Genomic DNA, 22761 nt, shown 5'->3' with positions numbered 1-22761 from the left:
GAGCCGCATCCTGCTCCTCCACTTGGTTTCAACTCACCAAAACGGCTATTTTTAAAAAACCCCAGATCTGAGCAGTCTCGCTGGCAGTGATTTCAGTAGGTTTAAGCACCGGGATGGCAGGGATGGGAAGGGTGACCTCCCACCGCCACATCACGATCCCCAAATTTCGAGTCACTGCTGCCATCACCCCGCGGTTTGAGCATTTTATAAATATTCTATAATCCTTTACCACACCCCAAACTTCTCGCTCCCCGGGTTCTCGTGCCCTTCGGATTCTCTGCGCGGTTGTCACATCGCTCCTCGGCAGTGGCTCGGCCAAGAGGTGTATCTATGCAGTCACTTTAATCTCTCCTCACGAATCAGCCTCCCGCTCCCTCGCATCCCGCGCGCCCGCTGAACCCCCCGCTCGCTGGGGAAGATTTAGTGCCATTTGCTGCTGCTGCAGGGCTCGCAGCGCAGTGTTTGATCTCCGGGAGGGCAGCAGGAAGCGTTCGCGTTTAATCCTTTGAAGCTTTTGCCGTTTCCTAAGCCTGCCTAATCATTTTTGTTTTAGGTTTAAAGAGCGTTTTGGTTGCAGATGAGGCCAAGCCATTAAGAGAGCAGTAGCAGCTGCATGGAGGAGGAAGGAAGAGTGGTCCTGGGCTTTGAGCAATTCCCAGGACAAGATAGGAAATCACACCGTGCATTTTCTTGCAGTTACAGCAAGGAAGGACTCGGGCGTGAAGGGAGGTACAAACTTCTCCCAGGGGCTTGGACACTGTTCCTCTCGCTGCCATCCATCCCCATGTAGCCCTTGACGTTCGTCTTGGTGGCGACAAGCTGGAGAACACAGCAATGGAATAAACACCGGTGTATTTGTAACCTGTTACACCTGCACGGCCAAGGGAGGAAGGAGAAGGTTCCTTCTGCCTGCTCCACCATAAAAGAACGTTCACGAAACTCGTCGCTCTCCAGCTCCCCATCCACCAAAGAACCGGAGCGTGGGCCGTGGGGAGGAGATGGAAGGAACGGAATTAACAGAGCGTTGAAATCACGTCTGGGAGCAGAGACAAGTGTGAAGGAGTTAAGCGCTCGAGCACTTGAAGCAGATGTGCTTAAAACTTCCCGGACTCATTAGGTTGGGCAGCGAGGTGTGGAGCGCTTTTGCTCACCTCAAATAACCCAGCGAGTGCGGTTAGAGCGGCAAATGTAACAGGGCGAGATAGCTTTGAAACAGGATTAATGTACACGGGTGTCTGACAAGTGAGCGAGAGCAAGAGGTGATATGAGATGACAGAGCCTGCAGACACCAAGATGGAGAGGGAGACCTGACAGGGTGGCTTACGGAGCCAAAAGATACCGTTTAGAGAGAGGCAGAGCGGCTCATTTTACAGCTGAACCATTTCCAGCATCATCAGCGACCACATAAAGATGACAAACGGATTAATTATTTGATAGGAAAAAGAAATGAAAGACAAAAGGTGAAATAACTCAAGGTATCTGCTGGGAACTAACCCTCCCCAAAGGAGGGGAAAACCAACAACTCGTGGCTCTGTGCTGCCGGTTCTCGAGGTTACAGATTACAGCGCTCAGGACGAACATTAAATATCCAGACAGATGCTGTGCGGCTCACCCAGGCGCACGTGTATCAAAGGAAACCCTCATGGTAACAACAAGGAAAATTTACACCAAAAAAATCTCACCTAGCAGGAAAAACTATCCCAGATTTCCCCTTGGACACCAGGGAGGCTGAAAATAAGACAAATAGGGAGAAACTGGTAGCAGGGATGAAAAGCTCGGAGCGGTGTTTTCTGCAGCAGAGGATGGGTTTTCCAGATGTTGAGTACACGCAGTAACTCCATGTTCCAGGGCAGGAGGTTGTAAGAGACCCTGTTCTTGTTTAAATTGATGGCCCCATTTCCACAGCCTAAAACCTCGGTCCGTTTTAAAGCCGGAGTGATTGTAACGGAAGGCGGCGTTAAAATCTGAGCTCTGTGCACAAATGGAGAAAGCACCTGGAGACAGAAACCCCTGCGGAAGCAAGTCCCGTCCAGACTGAGGCCTAAACCCGTTAATCCTCTGGAAAACAGTCAGGAACACGGCGTATCCACATCTGGTTTCACGTGGGGCTTCGCAAAGGGGGCAAGAAACCCAGAGGTGAGCTCACTGCAGAGGAGGGACGTGCATCCTGCCCTGTGACAAAGCGCCACAGAAAACACACAGTTCACCTGCAAAAAGAACGGCCAGCAAAGGCTGAGCAGCAAAATGCCACTCGATGGAGACATTTCGAAGCAGAACAGGAGCAAGAGCCCATGGCCACCGAATTCCCCTGGGTTTGCGTTCCTAAATCCCCCCCCAGCCTTTCTTATTCCGTCGGAAACAATCGAATCCGGTGGGTCGCACAGTTCTGACCCCCGCTAAACAAAACCATTTACAGCGCAGGGGTTTTATTGGGAGAATTCCTGAGCGCGCACGGTACCTGTTTGAGGCTCCACGGGGAATGAAGCCAAAGACCCGAACGTGACGAGCAGCAATTGCTGGAACTCTGGAAGTGCGAGCGCTGGGAGCCAGAGCGCGATGCACCACATCTGAAACAATCGGATAAATAGATCAGGTCAAAACGTATGTGGAAAAACACTACGACTGCCAGGCTTTTAGATTCAATAACCAATTCTGCTGAAAGCCTTCCGAGGGAATTTAATATCGCCGTAAAAAATGAAGCGTGGGTTACAAAATGATGCATTTGTTTTCTGGATCGTTTTGTCTTATCTCCTTGTATGGTCAGGTGGCAACAGTCACACGTTCTACAAGTGATGGTTATTAGTCTTCATTTCTACCACTAACACAACTTGCTTTTATCAGAACTTCATTTACAGGAAATTCCTTATAATATAAAATAGGGCCACATGTTCTGATGGTGCAAATTAACACAGACGCGTTCTGGTGGTGTAAATTAACACAGACACGTTCTGATAGTGCAAATTAACACAGTAATCACAGCCTCTGGATTTGAATGCAACAGGGGAAATGGGAAATAACTGAGGCTGGTCACATTTCCTGGTGAGGTGACTCAAAAATAGAAAAAGGTCGTAATAAATCAACAGGAGAAGTCCCACGTGCCTGAGACTGAAAGGCAGGAAAGCAGCTCAAACACACACCTTCCATTAGGCATTTAAACCCAAACCTCTGGTGCAAATGTAACACCCCATTTATTTATGTACTCAGAGTATGAAAACAAAGGGGTTCCCATCTGGACAAGTGGAAGAAACCCCAGCGAGCAGGAACTACAGGGGTGGGAGAAGAGCAAAGGTGGAATCCCGGAGCTCCCCGAGCCGAGGGCTCCGCTCGGGCAGCAGCCACGGCTCAGGGTGCGCAGGGGAGCGAGGAAAGAGCAGAAGATTTCAAGACGCCAACAGGACAAACGTTTGTTACCTGCATTGCCGCAGGACACAGAAATCCCAGCGGTGGATCAGGGCCAGGCCTTGGAACGGAGCTGGTCCTTGGAACAAAGCTGCGCTCCTGCTAAAGACACGCACGCTTAACGAGTGATTAATGCCCTGGCCTCGGGGACTGGATCGTGGGTATCCGAGCGCAGCCGGAGTTGCAGGATTTGCAGAACTGCGGTCTGCAGGAACGGAGATTTTCAAGCATGGCTGTTTGCAAGAAGCAGCTTTCATCCAGAGTGGTGCTGAACTCCACAAGACCAACTTACAATGAGCTTTACATTGTACATTATGGTGTCATTTACATGACACCAGGCAACTAAACACCTCCCAGTTTGTGTTGCAGCCACTGACCTGCAGGAAAGCGGCAGCTCTCCTCTAGAAGTATATGTGACTTTACTAATACCCTTCTTGCTCACTTGTCTGGAAGAGAAAACAAGAGCAGAGCTTTAATGTAACACCAAGGATCTATTTCTAAAGAAACTAGAACCATGCTATTTATTTGGGGGGTTTGCATTTTGCCAGGCAAAGTGTTTTGAGTTCCTCGAAGAGCAGAACATTGTTATTTATGGAATTCCCTTAATCCGTTATAAAAATCTTCCAAGCTAAACCAGCTTCCCAGTGTCCAAATCTCTGGGATAACGCAGCTCACTCCCGAGATGTTTATTTCCCAATAACCGTTCCCCCAGGCCAAGCTTACCAGCCAGTATCTTTATCCCCAGGATAACACTAAGTCCCCAGCTGGCTACCTTCTTTCTCTTGGGGAATTAGAAAGGCATGAATTCAGAAACACATATATTTTTTTGTTTTCACAACTTGCTCAAAGCAGCTTTATCTTCCCAAGTAGCTGAATGAATGCCATGGAGGCACCCTGGGGTTAGTTTAAGAGACAACAGGGTCCAAACCAACTTGTATTAAACCGGTGAGAAACAGGGTTTTAGCACTCCAAAAGTGACTTGAATGCAGGTTTGGATATCAGCTGAGGTAAATTATCAAGGGGCAGCAACTAATACAACAGGAGGTCCACAGTGTGCATGCATGTGGCTTTACCAAAACAACACCAGAGCCGTCCCTGAGTCCGGGAAGAGTCCACACTGGCCTGAACACAGTGTGGGATTGTTTTAAAGGGATACACGTGCTCGTATTGAGTACGGAAAGTGCACACTGGCAATCCTGCGAGGGTAAATTTATAATACGCTTGCAATCCTGTGAGGAGAAATACACGTGCAAATGTACACGGAATATTACGCGTGCTTATGTGGAAGCACGAGAGGAAAATACACCCACGATTATGCGAGGAAATGATTTATACATGTGCTTGTATTGAGCACGGGAAGTGTGCGTGCAAATGTGCATAGAAAGTAGATACACTCGCAATCCTGCGAGGGTTGATTTACTCACACACGTGGTGGCAAGGCAAGCGGAGTCTCCATCCCGGGGCTGCGGGCAGTGGCTCCTGACAGCAGCGGCTCAGCTCGTAACTCCAAGAGATCCGCACAAGGGGCAGAGTCTCGGCGAGAATCCCGTTTTTATAGCCTGATCAGATCTGACTGTGGGCATTCCAGAAGCTTCTCTGCACCCCCACACTGGCTGTGGGTGCCCCTGAAGCCTCCAAACATCCCCACACTGGCTGTGGGTGCCCAGCGGCTCCCTGGCACCTTCTCCTCTCTATTAACGGCCCTGGCCAGGGGCTCTGGGGCCAAACAAAAGCAGCTGTCAGCCTCAAGCAGCAGAGAGGGAGAGATGTGTCTACTCCTTCCATATTGGAGAGAGGGGGGGTTGCATTCTGCCACAATGAACCAGTTATCAAGAGGATGTCACAAGAACGAACACAAAGTTCCATCACACAGAGGAAGGGGAGAAAGGATCCTGATCCCAGACCCAGCCCAGCACAATCCATGGAGCGGGTACTCACGACTGCCGGGCCCTCGATGCTTTATTTTTCTTGTTATTTCCTTCCAGAAACAATGTATACTGAAGAGCAAGCTTGGCTGCAGATTATTTATCTTTTTGCTAGAAAAATAAGACATTTAGTAGCATTTCTGCTAACCCGTATCAGATGGTGAACAAACAACTGAAGGGAGCTGGCGCAGATGGGAATTGCTGTCCATACACTGGCTAGATTACGCTGGAAATCAAGATCTATTGTGAAATAGTCTTGAAATCAACCAGTATTGTCACCTACTTATTCCAAGCGTGATGTAACAGGTCTGTGACAGATGGCTTTACAGAGGATCAACCCAAACATGCTTTTTATTTTACAAGACTTTTATTCTGTTTCACAGATTTGACTATTACAGCAGTGAAATTATTACAAGTGACTCATAACATTTAGTTCCAAATCAAAGTAGAAAAACACAAAAGCGGTAAAGGAAAGTTAAATGGGATGTGACGTGTGTTTTAAGAGCACAGAAAAAGTATATAAAAATACATCAGCATCCAGAATTCGTTGCAGACGGGTTGGATTGAGTTACAATTTTGACCCCGCAGAATGGTTGAGGGTGGCGGGGACCTCTGGAGATCATCTGGTCCAACCCAAGCAGAGCCAGTGGCCCAGGACCGGGCCCGCGTGGCTTTTGAATGTGTATCTCCAAGGATGGAGCCTCCACAGCCTCCCTGGGCAGCCTGTGCCAGTGCAGCTCACCCTCACCCTGTTCATTAGAAAGGTGATGAATCCAAGAGTATAAAAAAGGCAAAAATGAAACAGAAAAACAAAAGGAGGATGTGTGTGTGTGTGTGTAAAGTCTATTTTATGGCAAACTTCCAGTCCTTTGGCCACTATAAAGCAAAGTCAGTGGATTTCATATAAATTCTCTGTATAAAGGAATGTCTATGAACTGTGTACAATATGGCCCAGAATAATCATCTCATTATCAGGCTAATAAAGCTCCTCACAGAGGAAAAGAAGGTGCTTATGTCACGGTTTCATCTCCTCAATATAATACTGTCCGGAATTGGACTAGTGCCCCAAAAATACCATTTTAGGAACAACGCGAATTCCTTTAATGGAAAGGAAATGCAGGAAAGCCGCCGACGCTGCAGCAGCAGGCGCCGGGCAGCGGCCTCACTGCTGCACACTCGCTTTAAAGTCCGTGTGGTTGATTGGCAGGGGATGAGCCTCTGTGTTGAACACCCAGTCGTCCAGGGACAGCACGTCATCTTCACAGAACAGAAGATAGAGGTACCTGGAGCCAGAAGGGGAGGGTGGCGAGAGGGTGGACACAAAGGGAGATTAAAGACACTCAAGCGGGGGTCTAAGCACGCACAAGCAAGCGCGGGATGGGGATGTGGCTCAGCCACCTCACAAATATTTTAGCTCGTGCTACTAACGAAGGGAGATCTGCGAATTCAGGCCATAGTCATGTGTCCTGTGTGTGCAGGGCATGAACCTGGCGGAGGAGAGAGCTGTCTCTGAAACCATTGGAGCTAAATCCAGCAGAGCTCAGCAGTTGGAGCCTCCCGCTTAGAGCAGCTCTAGATCACAGAGTCCCAGAATGTGAGGGGTTGAAGGGCCCTGGAAACCTCACCCAGTGCAATCCCCCATGGAGCAGGAACACCCAGATGAGGTTACACAGGAAGGTGTCCAGGCGGGTTGGAATGTCTGCACAGAAGGAGACTCCACAACCCCCCTGGGCAGCCTGGGCCAGGCTCTGCCACCCTCACCCCAAACAAGTTCCTTCTCATATTTAAGTGGAACCTCCTGTGTTCCAGTTTGCACCCATTGCCCCTTGTCCTGTCACTGGTTGTCACCAGAAGAGCCTGGCTCCATCCTCCTGACACTCCCCCTTTCCATATTGATCCCCAGGAATGAGTCCCCCCTCAGTCTCCTCTTGTCCAGCTCCAGAGCCCCAGCTCCCTCAGCCTTTCCTCACACGGGAGATGCTCCACTCCCTCCAGCATCTTGGTGGCTGCGCTGGACTCTCTCCAGCAGTTCCCTGTCCTGCTGGAACTGAGGGGCCACAGCTGGACACAATATTCCAGGTGTGGTCTCCCCAGGGCAGAGCAGAGGGGCAGGAGAACCTCTCTCGGCCCAGATCACAGGAAGAGTCTTAAAAGACTTCAAAAATCCAGCACATGAACAGAAACCTCAAGAATGCCAAAGACAGCAGTGGTTCTACAGCAGACCACCAAAGCTTTGCAGCACCCGTAGCTCTGTCCAGTTTCCCCCACACAGGATAAGAATCTTCCTTATTATTAGAGACTTATTAAGCAGACAGGAGTGTTGATGCTATGGGAATTACACTACTGTGAAAGGCCCCTGTGATACCAGACTTACTTCAGAGTCTCTGCGAGGAAAAAACTCTGTTGCATGTTGTCATGGGTTGGGGTTGTGGTGTAAACATCTCGGATGCCGGAAAAACCAGCTTCTACTCTACAGTGTTTTTCCAGGGCCTGAGAAAAGAAAAGAAATCTCAGTAACACGTAATCACATGGAAATAACTCATTAATCATCATCAATTGCATTACGAGTCAGCTTTACAAATCAAATTCCAGGTTTATAGTCTCTCACTGAAGAGCGTGGTGATTACTCCAGAAATAAAGCTAGTCCTAATGAAATAGCAAGAGAAGCACAAACCGCCCAAGTTAGTTGATTAATTGACCTTGACGTTGCACACACAGCAAAACCAGATCTCAAGCGGCACCTCTAGCTGCTTGCAGAGCGTCTTTTCCAGGGCAGGAGACAAATGACGGGTTTGATACTGGGAGGGCAGCAGCCAACGGGCGACTGCATGAGCTGGAAAGAGCTGAGGGATTTGTGGCTGGGGGTGTTTGTGGCAAGAAGACAAAGGGCAAAGGCAGGTTTGCTGATTTGCCCTGGTCAACTACAAATTGGTGGCTCTGGGCCGTCCAGATGTTTCAAATAAAGGCCGAGTCCTTTTTGCAGAGGGCTGTTCGTTAGCAGCAGTTTCACTGTCTGCAACGCTCCTCTCCGCAAACCTCCCCTCTTTTGATTGACCGATTGATTTTAGCGTAGCCCAAAAGGGACAAGAAAACATTCACAACGATCAACAGAGACGCCACACTGAATTGAGCTATTCTGTGTATTCCTGCCTCATTGCTCACGTGTCTTAGTGTCTAGCACAATTTAAATAATTTCTGCTCTTTTTATTGACCAAAGAAAGATTTTTCTAAGAATCCAATAGCCTGTAAGAGTTATAACTGCGAGTGTTCCAGCCATACCTTCACAACCTCCCAGCCCCACTGCCTGTACTTGGGATCGTGTGTCAGCCGCCACATGTACATGTAGCTTTCTACCACTTCTGGGCGTAGGATGTAGTAGCGCTCGCTGAGTCTGGTTGCCATGGCTTCAGTTCCAGCATCAAACCGAAAGGCTTCAGGGCCAAGTTTGGTATCTAGACAAAATCAGTTGGAGAAGAAAGTAAGTGAAGAGACGACCCGGGTATTTTGCTGCTGCTCAGGCTGCAGATATTTAACCAAGGCTTGAGTGAGCTCAGATGAGCAGATCGGGATCAGATCAACCTCACAGCTGGTGTCACGATCGGGGCAGCTCCACGGAGCTGTGCCCACGGTGTGGTACCTCTGGGTACTGTCTAGGTGGGGATAAAGCATTTCTGAGGGTGGATACAACTGATAAACCACATACTTGGAGCATATTTGAGCACCGAGAGGGCAGGTACAAATCTCCCTCATGTCCTGGCACTTGTGCTGGTATTTGCTCCTAGGAATTGCGCTGCGAGTAGTTTGTCACTGAAGACAAACTCAGAACCCATCAGAGAAAGAACAGAGAGGCAGATCCTGTCCTAAAGCCTCAAAGGGAAATTCAAAGGACAATCCAGCCAACTCTGCCATCACAGAGATCCCGGCACGCTGATCCCAGGCAGGGGGCTTGTTCCACAATTATCAGTCCACCCGACTGAGCCATTTCGCCAGCACTGCAGCAGGGAGGCTGCAAGAAGCGGTACCTGGGACCCGCAATTGTGTCTCCTGCCTTTCCTTCTGCTCCACTAGCAGCCTCTTCGGAAAGGAGACCTCAGACTGATGGGGAAGGGTTCTCATGCACAGGGATGCAGATGCTGCTGAAGCACAAAATACCCACCACAAACCTCCACCATGCAAAAGCCGAGTCTCCCGAGGCTGTGGGCTACCCTGTACTAACATCTTCTAGGCAGCCCACAGGTTTCACAGAATGTCAGGGGTTGGAAGGGCCCTGGAAAGCTCACCCAGTGCAATCCCCCCATGGAGCAGGAACACCCAGATGAGGTTACACAGGAAGGTGTCCAGGCGGGTTGGAATGTCTGCAGAGAAGGAGACTCCACAACCCCCTGGGCAGCCTGGGCCAGGCTCTGCCACCCTCACCCCAACAAGTTGCTTCTCATCTTTAAGTGGAACCTCCTGTGTTCCAGTTTGCACCCATTGCCCCTTGTCCTGTCGCTGGTTGTCACCAGAAGAGCCTGGCTCCATCCTCCTGACACTCCCCCTTTCCATATTGATCCCCAGGAATGAGTCCCCCCTCAGTCTCCTCTTGTCCAGCTCCAGAGCCCCAGCTCCCTCAGCCTTTCCTCACACGGGAGATGCTCCACTCCCTCCAGCATCTTGGTGGCTGCGCTGGACTCTCTCCAGCAGTTCCCTGTCCTGCTGGAACTGAGGGGCCACAACTGGACACAAGATTCCAGGTGTGGTCTCCCCAGGGCAGAGCAGAGGGGCAGGAGAACCTCTCTGACCTACTGACCACCCCCCTTCTAATGTACCCCAGGTCTACCTGAGCGTTCGTAAGACTCGTGACAAGTGTTCGTTATTTCTGCAGCCAGATCCACGTAATGTTGCTTTCTCTCTTCCCTGGCGTGCTCAGCTCCCAGTGCAATCATGCCCCCGGAGAAACAAGCCAAGTGGCCCATTTTGTGGTCCAAGATGCCGCCCCTCCATTCGGCAATGTAGGTCAATCCTCCAGCCGACTTTTTGACCAAATGCTTTTCTATCGCCTAAAGGGATGAAAATCAGCGTTTTGAGATACTTAGCGGGCAGTTAGTACAACTTACTTGCTAAGTATTTTAGTGCACAGGAGCGAATGCCAAGGAATCCCAAAGATCTAAGACGCTTTTGCCTGAACCATTCTGATGAACATGTTCCCCATAAAAAATACAGAGCAGCAACCTGCTCCTTACCTCTAGTGCATCGTCGTACATCTTTTTAGCTTCAGAGTCTTTCTTGTCTGACATCAGCCAGGATTTGATGAGATATTCATAAAAGCTGTCCCCAAGCCCCCCGATGGAGACATGGTCTGTAGTGGGAAAGCCAGAAAAGAACTTCAGGTTCACGACATAGTTGCTTTACAAAGAGCAAACAACAATGTCCTATTTAATGCCCTTGTTCTCTCTCCTCCCTCTGCAGTTTCTCAGGGAGAGCTTGCAGCATTTCTTTTTCAAAAAGGAAGAAAGGCGGAAAGTGCAATCAGAAGCAAAACGTTCTGTCATTTTCCAAAGCATTAGTATCCCTTACCAAAACCATTCCGAGCTCTTATTTTGCAAGAGTTATTTACACTGCAACCTGAAGATGCTTCCTGTTTATGAAGCAATCATCGCAAATCCTGGCCTCACAAATCAAAAGCGGGTATCGACAGATCTTGACCTACACGAGGCCTGTGGGTGCTGCCTCCCTGTCTCGGGAAGGGAGAACACGGTGGATCGCACAGAACTGCCAGCAAGGGGCCGCTGGAGCGACCCTGGTCCTGCCATTTGTATTCCTGGCTCACGGTGGGACTCTGCGCCCTGGGGAGCGCTGGGGTTGTCGGCGTCTTCAAATGATAAAGTCAGGTACAAGGATGTGCGCTGAATAGTTTCTTCTGCAGAAATCGGCTTTTCAAGGCTATCTGTTCAGAGTACACAACGCTCTGACCTTACTGGAGAGGAGGATGCTGAAGAATTGCACTGTGAAATGGGCATGACAGCTGCAGGTTTCTGCCTGGAGGGAACTGCGGGATGGATTTAGAGCTTTTAACTCTACCACGGGGGGAAAAGCAGCATTAAAGAAACCAAGTACTCACTCCCTGTTTTAAAAGAGCAAGACAAATTACCTACCACGGACTGAACCATCCCTGTTAATTAAGTGTCCACCTCGGTGTCTGCACGCGTCCTCATTTTCAATGTAAGCAGATATATCAGGGGTTTGGAGTTGGCTGTTCGGATTTTTGTTTTCCTTTTCACTGTACATACATAAAATCCTGAGGCTTATTCTAAATGCTAAATCCTACCAACAGAAGAGATCAACGGCCACGCATTTTCCTGACGCGGAGAGTAAATATCCGTGCTACATTGTGTCCGATGATCCATGGAATAATCCACAGCAAAACAATGAGATTAGACGCATGAATTCAGAAAAAAGAGCATAAAGAGGACAGACTATTTGCAAACAGCGTCTGCACAGCCTGTCTTTAAAGAGAAGCTCTGTGATCCTAAGTGTGTCATTCATAAAATCACCAAAGCAGGAGCTCTGGTACATAATTGCTTTCCATATGGCATCAGCTTTGCCAGCACTTGCCTCCTAGGCACTTTGCATAAACAAATCTCTTGTTTCAGCGGGGGATCGCGCTTTAATTTTCTAAAGGTAGAAAACCCGCACTCGGAGGTGCAGCACTGCCGCTCCCTTCAGAAGATCTGCTCGCTCAGCCGGGTCAGATACACCTTTCAAGAAAATCACAGCAATTCCAAGAAAAACAGCTTCCCGCACAGAGCTTTAATGACAAGAGAAAATGAGAGCCTGGCAGGCAGAGGGAGCATCTCCTGCCTTCGGTCCTCGCTCCTCACCAGAAGAGGCTGAGCAGCTGTTTTCCTGCACTGGAATATGGATTTAAACCACAATTATGGCATGGAAGTCGAGGAGAGAGGTGATCTCTAGTCCTTCTGCACAAATCAGCCTATCCCAGAACGAGTAATCAGAGGCTGCTTTAATAAGCTCCAAGAACCAGCAACAGGCCTCTCCATATGTCAGCGAGGGGCGGGAGCAGGTCAGTACAACAAAGTAAAATTTGCAGACATAAATAGAATTAAATTAGTGGCAGAAGAGATGAATAGTGAGTATTTTAACCATCCAAATTAAGAGCACGGCTCTTCAGTTTGCTAAAGACCGGTTATGGCAACAGACAGTCACTTCTTCTCCTCTCAGCACCAATGAAGAGGCAGAATTACTGCTTGTGTCTGGTAAAATGTGCAGCGTGGCCGCCAGCTGGGAATAATGTAAAGAAAATGGCATCTCAGGGGTGCGGTTGGGGATGGGAGATTAATTTTTCAAGTGCAACATATTGCAACAGCTCTGCAGAGACAAATGCGGAGGGGAAGCTGAACTGCTTACAAAGAGATTGGATAACTTTGAAGATCAATTAATGGGACAAACACAGAAGCCTATTTTCTTTTCTCGTGGCACCAAAGGACAGGTCTGGTTTAACAGGACAACTGTGACCATCCAGGACACCTTTCAAGCCAAGTTACTTACCGTGGGAGGTGCTGATGTAGCAGTTAAAGGCTGGGGATCGCTCCCAGCTAGAGCTCTCACTGTCACAGATAAGGGCAGCCATGCACCTGCCTGTCAGTTACAATCAGAGCTATTAACACGGTAATTAGAAAGGTCTGGAGCGATCTAACAGAGCAAACAGTGCAACGAGACCTGGGGACACCAGGTAATGCAATGACGCAAAAGAAAACTGCTTGAATAATGTAAGTGCAATCCACTGACAGGTTAAAAACAGCTTCTGCAAGACGAGACTTTTCTGTCATTTAACAGAGAAACATGAGAAGCAGGAGCCCTCCCTCGCCATAACAAGCAAATCCTTAACAGAGAGGAAAGGTGACGGCACAGCTGCGGCAGGAGCCTCTCATGTTCCTACCAAGGGCCCTTTGGGGGCACAAAACCAGGGGTATGGTCTCTTCTCTGGGTAAGGAAGGGGCTGTGTGCGTAAAGCAGGAAAGTAAATAATCTGTCTCTGGGTACACTGCTTCTGATATTGCTCTTTTCAAGCCCCTTGCTGGTTATTGCTCCTCTTTCATGGCAGAGCAGTCACAGAATCCCACAATGTCAGGGATTGGAAGGGACCTGGAAAGCCCATCCAGTGCAATCCCCCCATGGAGCAGGAACACCCAGATGAGGTTACACAGGAAGGTGTCCAGGCGGGTTGGAATGTCTGCACAGAAGGAGACTCCACAACCCCCCTGGGCAGCCTGGGCCAGGCTCTGCCACCCTCACCCCAACAAGTTCCTTCTCATATTCAAGTGGAACCTCCTGTGCTCCAGTTTGCACCCATTGCCCCTTGTCCTGTCACTGGTTGTCACCAGAAGAGCCTGGCTCCATCCTCCTGACACTCCCCCTTTCCATATTGATCCCCAGGAATGAGTCCCCCCTCAGTGTCCTCTTGTCCAGCTCCAGAGCCCCAGCTCCCTCAGCCTTTCCTCACACGGGAGATGCTCCACTCCCTTCAGCATCTTGGTGGCTGCGCTGGACTCTCTGCAGCAGTTCCCTGTCCTGCTGGAACTGAGGGGCCACAACTGGACACAATATTCCAGGTGTGGTCTCCCCAGGGCAGAGCAGAGGGGCAGGAGGACCCATCTATTAGTGCCCATGTCATCGGCACTGGGTTCCCAACAAGAGAAAAGAACTTGTAATTGTCTCACCCTTCCTGCACAAAATTACAATAGACATGGTGATGGGTACACAAAGACACACAAGAGAAGGGATCCCTGGATCCTTGGGAGATCTGAGGCTGCTCCAGGCGGTTCCCTACTTGCTGCAGCACGCTCAGCAGTGAATCTCACCGTGCTCCTGCTCGCAGCCTTCATGTGCAATTCCCGAGCAGGTCTGCGGGCTATGTGGTGACTGCAGGATGAGGTCTCAAAGAGATGTGCTGATTTCTAATATCTGTGTGATGAACCATGTACCACCATCCTCCCCTGTGCAAGAGAGGCCCCTAATTCTCTCTGAAGGTGAAACACTCGGCTGGAAACAAGGCTGATGGAATAAGTGTACAATTACTATATTGCATCTTACAAATGGGGTTGCATTATCTAATCACATGTATAACAGGCTGCCTGACAAGACAATTCCTTGCCTTGCTGCTCTGACAGTTGCTATTGCTTCCTAAAGAATAATGGAAAGGCCGAAATGCTCCAGGCAGGAGCGTGAACAGAGAGCAATACCTACGCTGCACCCAGTTCCCTGTCACCGGGCTCAGAAAGTTGGGATAAAGGCCCTGCGGCTTCTCCACTCTGTTCAGGACTTTGCGGATGTTCATCACCTAGGAGAGATGAGACAAGAATGATGTTACTTTGCTGCTGTTGCACTGTTGCTGAGAATGTGTAATTGGTCGGTGCTGATCCCTGCCTGAACGAGCACGGCAGCCTGGAATGCTGAGAATCAACTGGACTCCTCAGCACAATCTCTCCCCAGCTCTGTGAGGTTTTAGAGATGATTCTGAAACCCCGCAAGGCCCCGGTCCAGCAGGCAGCGGCCCCGCAGCCATCCCGAGGATCTGGGATCTGGGTGGGAACGTATGAGAAGCAGAGGGTGATTTTTTCCATGATTCAAAGGGAAAGGAGTGGCAGGGATGAGTGACTCACACAGCACTTAAATTCACCACTTAACATGATGAATTGGGGCCTTTAATTTCAACAACACGCAGCTCCTTTAATAAGCCACAACAGCCATTCCTATTCTCCAAAACCTCCCTTGGTTTCACCCCCATTAAGTCCGCAGGCCTTTCCCATAGGGACAAAGTTAAATGCTATGCAGAATAACTATTCTATTATAAACTACAGAGCAGCTAATACACTCTAAAGCTTTTATAAAATTAGACAATTTGTACGCCAAAAGCTGGCTACAGACTTAACTCAGCGCTTCCAAGTAAGTCGTCAGGCTGCATAATATTTACTGAAGTTTAGGAGCGTGGCATATTAATGACATGTTTGAATAAAAGACACAGATGGACTTTATTCCTGCTAAAATCACACAAGTCCCAAGCTGCAAGTTAATGAGTTGATCTGTTCCTCTGAAGTCATTTCCCACAGGATGGGCTGTTTGAGCCCACATCATCCTACATTTTCTCTCTCAGCGGGCGCTGGGATGAACGTGATACACGTTCTGTGCACGCACAGCCAGTGGAAGGTTCTGCCCTTAGCCCTCTGCAATCTTAGGAGGCAAAAACATCTTAGGCTGGGGACAGAGACTTGACCCTGGCTCAAAATGCCACAGTTTGAACCTGGAATATTGATGCATGTGTAGTTTTTAACGGTGTGTCTTCTTGCCCCGGTGTTTTCAGCGCTTGCCTCTCCCCCCACCTCCTCCATTTCCTTCCCAGGCATTTTCTTTCCATACCCGTTGCCTTTACTGGTCTTTCCTCAGCTCTCACGTTCCTCCGAGCAATTAGTCATTATCACTGTCCTCAGGAATCTTCAGCTTGTCTCCTTTATTTCAAATCATCAGGATCTTCCCTACAGTTTCCTGGGTTTCTCTTCTCTCCTGCTCGCCCCTCTGTGACATTCCTCCTGCTCACCCCACCTTATCGCTTCCCAAACACCCCCTCCCAGTCTCCACTGTGCTCTCCCAGCTCCTTCCTTCCCATCTCCTCTACAAATTCTCTTCTTGTTTCACAACTGACAGACCTGCACTGAAAATATCCTGGAAAAGTCAAATTTTGAGCTGTTTCTTGGCAATCCCAGAACCTCTGTCTGTTTTCACCCCACTGGCCAGGCCCCATTTCCTCTGGGCTCTTGGGGCAGTTTGGATTCTAACTGGAACTATTGGTCTCCCTCAAAGCTGGTTCCTCAGGGCCGTGCAGCGAAAGCCAATGACTTTGCTGGTATCCAACAGCGTATTTATTAAGTCGCTCTCACACGCACTACGAGATCACTTGTGGAAAAAAGAAAGCTCAAGGTAATGTATAATATTAATAGATTTTCAGTTACAAGTTACACAAAAGGAATCCAATATGTCAACTGTCAGGCCTTTCCTACGCGAGGAACCTCAGCAGAAATGTTGCTGGCTGGAGTGTAACATTTAATGCCTGTTTAGAGTAAAAAGGTCTGCAAGTACAAGGTACTGCTATTAGGATATCAGAATTAACAATTATCTTTGCAGTCTGCAGCCAACAGACGGTTTCATTTTGGCCGTGTCCTTGTCTGAGGAGGTTTTTGCTACAATTTCACAAGGCATTGGGAAGTACTTGGTACTTGCCTTTTCTGCAAACACCGGGTTGCCAGAGAGCTCCGAGAGGTGCAGGAATTCCAAGTGCAAGGTACCAAACTCCGCTAAGATGCTGCTGCCGGCGGATGCCCAACCCCAACTCCAGCTCATGCCGCTGCAAGGAGAGAAAAGGGAGTTTTCATTGCCAGGAAAACGCAGCCAAAGCCCCAGGTCCCCGCACCGCGGTGCAGATCCTGTGCTAAGTGCATGTGGTGCACACCTGCTCCCAGCACCGACCATGTAAAGCTCATTATAGAGAGATGTTTAGGACTCTCACATGGAGTTCTAGTGGGATGGAGCAACAGTTTTACGCAGGACAAGGCAAACACATACTGGGAAACTGCAACTTTTGTGGGGGAGTAATCCCTCCCAAACAGATCAGCTTAAAGCGAACTTGGCTAGAACACTGACAACCTGCCGCACACAAGGTATTTTGGGATAAAAACGTGTCTCTAGGTAGCCTGGACTGAACTCTCGCATCCCAAACGTTCCACAAGTCCAACAAGGCTGCTGTTTTATGGAGAATCCAGACGGTCCCCAAGCACCTTGTTTCAACACGATCTCACACTCGAATTGGACTGAAAACACCGCGCGGGTGCTAAACTCGTGTTCTGTGTCAGAGCCGCAGAGGTGGCAAACACCGTGTGAAGAAGCCAGTGGTACAAGGTGCCTCTGCCTCTGCTTTTGATGGACTGGGATCCTTTCTCAGGTTCTGTTTGTCTCCTCTCATGCTGTCAAGTCCACACCAAGAGAGAAATCAGCACTGGAGCAAAGCGAGTCCATTCTGGGGATGAGGGGGGAATCGCTTCTCCGTTAAAACTCAAATGCAAGGACACAGGAGGGCAACAAGCACTGACAGCCTCACCCTTGGATTTGCTTTTACATTCAACCAATTCCTCCTTGTATCCCACTGCCAGATTACAGCCCCATGCCCTCCAAAATCAGGCGTGAAAACCCCCTGTACCCTTAGGCCTTGGTCCCAAAACAGCCTCTGCAGGTGTTGGCTCGGGGGAACTTGGCTGAACCATCTCAGAAGTGACGTGGCTTTGATTTTACATCTCTTCACAAGTGTTTTGGGGTTAATACAGATGAGGTAGCAGGTTTCCCGTGATGGGGGTGGCACTAGATGGCGCCTGCAAGCTTGGCTGGTACAAGAAAATGGGTTTTGTTGTTTACAGGAGGCTAAAAACTAACGATCTTTCTGAGGTGGGGGGGAAGTTTCCCCTCCATGTGATATACAGAAAACCATTTCAGGTCCAGAGCTGTCTGCTTTGCCTTCAGACAAAAAAAAAACCCATTAGATAAGCAAAACGTTCATGCTGTTTCAAATTGCTCAGTCACTGCCAAACGTCGGCCTTCCCTGCGGACTGTCAGGAGGCTGCAGCACCGGCTTCTCATTTGAAAACAGTTTGCAGCTAAAACTGGTACCCCAGTAACACGGAGTGTTTGTGGCTGCAATCCCCAGTGCAGGCAGGCGGGTTGATGTTGGTGTTAATATCGCATCAGATGTATCTGCGGAACCTGGCAGCAGCCGGCCCGGGGATGAGTGTGTTAAACAATCCCACCCACGGTGTTCTCATACCTGTAAAGAGTCAATTACTTTTTCTTTATTTACTGCACTGAAGGGACCTTGTAACAAATACGATCTCACAAACGCAAACAGCCTCCTGAGCTCGTTCAAATGAGGAGCTTGGGAGTGACCAAACAGGGCTGTGTTTGTTGTGACAGGGGCTTTGTGGGGTCACAGTGGCCAACACGACCCTTCCTGGGAATATCCACCCCAAATATACAGCCAGGCATGGCCTGCGGGGGAACCCTGCTCACAAACCACAGGAATACTCCAAGAGAGGTGGTGTGGAGGAAACGAGTGCATCCGCAATGTGTCCCTGGGTTAAAGAGCAGCCTGCAATGACCCCCTGCAGGAAAACACTTCCTCAGCATTCTGGACTGGGCAAACTGGGGCTTCACAGCTTCCCTGATTTATAACATCTCAGAGGAAACTACTGTTTACAGGACCTTGGTCTTCAAGACAAAAGAAAATGCCTTCAGCTCTCTTTATTCCCCCAGATAAGTGTGACTTCTATTAAACATCGTTGAGGGCTGAAAATGGCTTTATCGTCTCCCTCCCTCACACAGATCCAAAGCAGCAAAACAATATGAAGTCAAGAGACCAGGCGGGGATGATGAGGATGAACGTGGAGATGCAGAGGGTTTAGGGAGATGTGAAGGAGGGCAGGGGCCAGGGACCTGGAACAGGAGGTGTTGGGAGAGAAATCACAACGCAACACGCAGGCTGAGAGCAGAGAGCAGAGAGCAGAGAGCAGAGAGCAGAGAGCAGAGAGCAGAGAGCAGAGAGCAGCAGCCCGAGAAGACCACGCACTCCAGGAGCTGGCAAACACAGTGGCTGGACCAGCAGGATGGAAAACAAGCCTGGGCGAGATGTGATACGGTGCCTGTGTGGAAACAGAAGGGGACAGGGACACACAGCAGCGGGAGGGGACACGGGAAAAGGTGGTGTGAGGCGACAGGAAGAGATAAAGCCCGTTGGCTGTGGGAAGAGCTGGAGGGTGGGTGCGTTTGTATCGGTGGCCTCAAAAATGGATACACAGAACTGACTCAAAGCCAGCGTTTGTTTCAAATATCTGAATGGCATTCTTAACCCACTCTCCCAAGCTTCCACCGGCAAAAGCCTACACACGCTGCAAGACTCTCCTTTTGAGACACGCGGGCTCTCTGGAATTAGCACACCCTTGCAAAAGTAGAATCGGAGAGAGAATTCCTTCTTGAAAAACTCTTCTGGGCTTTGCTTTGGCCCCAACATCTGGGTCAGCGTGCTCTCACAGCGCCGCCTCACTCTGCCTCCACTTCCACGCTGAATAACTCCCTTCCCCTTTGGGTTCACAGCCTTTGGCCGTTCATCATGTTCCTGCGGTAGTCAGACTTCAGGTTCAGCTCACTTCATCCGTGCTCCTAAATCAATTGATATTCCGAGCCCTCCCAGCAGTTCACGGCCCCAAAGCCAGAGCTGGAGCCAGTAATACAGGTTCTGAATTGTGGGCTCGGCGTTATTTTGATTTTCTTTGCTCTTAGTCAAGGTCATCGGCAAAACATTTTGGGAATGTCTGGGCAGACACAGTCTGTTTCAATTGTCTCACAAAGGGCAGGGGAGGGGTTGGCATTTCTGTGAAAGGTTAGTCTGTGCCGAGTCTTCCTCAGCCGCCGAGGAAACAGAACGTCTCCTCTGCAAAAAGAGACAATTAAAGTCGTGGTGGTGGCTCAAATCTTCACCAGCATCACGCGCAGGTGAGACAACTGAAGGGTGACAGTGATATTTGAGCAACGGATCCGCGTGAGCCGAACATTCGCAAGTCTTGCACTTCGCAGAGACGCGAGCCAAACGGGAGATTTGGGCTGAGAGATGAATAATGATTTTCACGGCTGCTGCTCTGAGTTTTGCAAGAGGTGAGGATGAAAGGCTTTTGTTAACCCACATTTCCTGCTATCTCTGTTTCAGCCGCCACGCAGCTTTCACCCTGGGGGATTTGTTTGTAGGCATTAAAATGAGCCAGGGAGCCATTATTGGTCTAGTAGTGAGAATGAGAGACTGGGAGCCTCCAGCTCTGCCTCTGTTCACTGAGACCTGCAGCCAGTTATTTAACCCGGCTGCCTCAGAGCTCCCCTCCAACCTGCGAACAGCACCTACCTGACCCGAAATGTCGCGGCTCTATCTGAAGGATACACCCGTGCCTGAGCGCTGCCTGCAGCGAGAAAACTAGAGGATCTGTATATTCCCCCTTTCTAGCAGCAAAACCATCAGCCAGTCCCATCCGGTTCCATTTCTCATTTTTTCCAAACGTGGAACCTGGATAAATTCACATACATCTAGTTGGGCGCGCTGCAAAAATACAGAGTGTGCCGCGTGCTACGTGCAGACTACAAATAACCTTTCAAAGAAAATGAGAGTATTGCAGCAGGGAGCCCTGCCAAAAGGTAGAGGAAGAAACTGCGGCTAGGCCAGAAATTAATAAAACACAGCTGGGTTTAACTTGAGTCACCTGCGATCTCTGCCAAGGCACCTCTTGGGTTTTGAGTTGGCAAAATAAATGACCTCGAAGAATCTGCACTAGAGGGGGCACCTCTGAGGAACTGCTGCTGTTCCTGCTTGAGTCCTGGTCTTTTACAAACAGTAAGAGAATGACATGTTTGTAAGGACGGGTGTCTTGCCTGCCCAGATTTATGACGCCACGTGGGATGCCAGTGGGGGTGTTGAAAGCTGGCAAAAGTTTCTCTCCAAGTTCCAGAGCTTTACTCTTGAACACCTGTTAAAAGAAGAAGAGAGGATAAATATTTAATGGACTTCTTGTGAATACTAGTCACAGTGGATTCTTTCAGATCTGCTTTTCGAATCCAACACGCCGTTATAGAAAACGAAAAGCGCTGCGCTGTAAGAATCTGCCATTTCGGGTGAGCTGCTGCCCTCGTTCCACTGCACGGCAGATCTGAACCCAAAGTCACGCTGAACTTTGGGATCTATCTGAATGTATCAAACCAGCCCCAGTCCCCTGCAAAACCCTCTGCCTGGGGGAGAGCAGCCAGAGCTGAGCACACCCCATTTCTGTCGTCTGAATTGATCCGCAGGTCACTCTTTGGGGACAAATCCTTCCCTTTTCCCATGGTGGCAGAGGATGCAGGGAGGTGAAATGGCTGCATTAAAACCAAAAGAAATCATTCTAGGATGGAGCATTGCTAGATATACAACATGGGTCTGCCTAGTTTGTGTCATCTGTTGAAAAAAACCCCCATGATTTCCAGCAATCTTTTACTTGCAGCTCTTTTCCAGGAAGGGTTCGTGGTTTCATGGCTAAGCTGCTCCTTTTCCATCTGTAACGCCTGAGTTTTGGGCTTTCAAATCAAACGATAGCTTGCGGTGGCTCGTGGCACAAAGCTACCATACACAATTATTTTGGGACAAACTGATACAAACACTAATCTTTGCTCCAGAGATTAGTCCTGATCAAGGGAAGCTTGTAAGTGACTTAGGAGATAAAGCACAAGCCTTTTACCTCTAGCCTCCCTATACCAGCCCAAGCTCTCACAGTAGTTCTCAGAAAGCAGGAATTTATTGCTCTAAAAATACAGCACAGAGGAAATCTGAGCTCTCCTGTGGGCTTTGCAGACCTTTGATCCACTCACAAGGAGCCAGGGGTTTGGTTCAGAAGGGAAAGCAAGAGACAGGGACTTGATTTTTGCCTTTCAGGCTGGTGACACTGACTGGGTATGTGACAGGCACTGCCCTGGCTGCTGAGCATCGCTGCTGACTGCACTTCAAGAGGTCACTGCTGGAGGTTTATGGTTTAACGTGGCTTCTTTTTGCTCTGTCGATCTGAAGCGCGTTGAAGTTGTGACTGAGCCAGGCCCTGAGTCGGGGTATTGAGTCTTTGAGAGTTTTCCCTGAAGGGAAATCACAGAGAGAAGTCATTCCTGGAACTCATTTAAAATGCAATTGAAGTGACAGAGCTGCTCCTGTGACTCCACGATTAACGGTGCCGCTACGCTGAGCCAGCCCGTCCCACTGCGGCGCACAGCACCCAGCCACGGGCTGAGCTTCCACTCCAGAGCCAGGCTGCCAGGTCCTCCGCTCACAAAACTCCCCCTTAAATCAGACTTTCCGCTCGCCTAAGACTCCCAGGGCAGAGGAATAATCTCTTCATCTCTACAGCCAGCTGTAAAATTCCAGTCCAGTCACATTATCAAACAGATTATGGCATTAAGGCCTGGGCTGTGCTGGGCTGGAGAGAAAGAAGAAAAGTGGAAGTGAGAGCCTCCTGCTTCAACCAGGACAGAACTACCGCTCCAGGCACCGGCCAGGTTGAGTTTTAAGCACTTTCCACTAACCAGGTGCCCTTCTTAGTCCGTGATGGGGTCTGGAATGATGTTGGATGGAATACTGCTCATGTTTAGAATACACAGGAATGAGTACAAAGACAACGATCACTGCAAATGGCATTTCACCGGGGAGCAATGTGTCCGACCGAAAACACGTCTTGCTACAATTGCCCACAGGAGAAAAGATCTTTGCAAATGAGCCGTGCTCGGTATGTGCAAGGTAATTATGCGAGGCTTAATTAAAAGAACATTAGTGGCATTTCGATATTCA

At 49.3% G+C, this 22761-nt stretch overlaps 1 protein-coding gene across 1 annotated transcript in view; it reads right to left on the bottom strand.

Moving 5' to 3' along the window:
• Positions 1–5672: 5672 nt before the first annotated feature.
• The window catches only part of MAN1C1 (mannosidase alpha class 1C member 1), a 63284-nt gene continuing 46195 nt past the window's right edge, over positions 5673–22761 (bottom strand). The window contains exons 6-13 of the mRNA XM_065041835.1: positions 20829–20923; positions 16596–16719; positions 14568–14661; positions 10547–10662; positions 10144–10363; positions 8604–8776; positions 7699–7814; positions 5673–6607 (exon numbers count right to left, since the gene is read on the bottom strand). Of these exons, the coding sequence (XP_064897907.1) occupies positions 6487–6607; positions 7699–7814; positions 8604–8776; positions 10144–10363; positions 10547–10662; positions 14568–14661; positions 16596–16719; positions 20829–20923 (1059 nt within the window). The 3' untranslated portion in view covers positions 5673–6486. The remainder of the gene's footprint in view (positions 6608–7698; positions 7815–8603; positions 8777–10143; positions 10364–10546; positions 10663–14567; positions 14662–16595; positions 16720–20828; positions 20924–22761) is intronic.

The sequence above is a fragment of the Columba livia genome, chromosome 26 (genome assembly GCF_036013475.1).
Source record: "Columba livia isolate bColLiv1 breed racing homer chromosome 26, bColLiv1.pat.W.v2, whole genome shotgun sequence".
NCBI lineage: Eukaryota > Metazoa > Chordata > Aves > Columbiformes > Columbidae > Columba > Columba livia.
The sequence above is the reverse complement of the archived record's forward strand: the minus strand, read 5'-3'. Positions and strand labels throughout refer to the sequence as shown.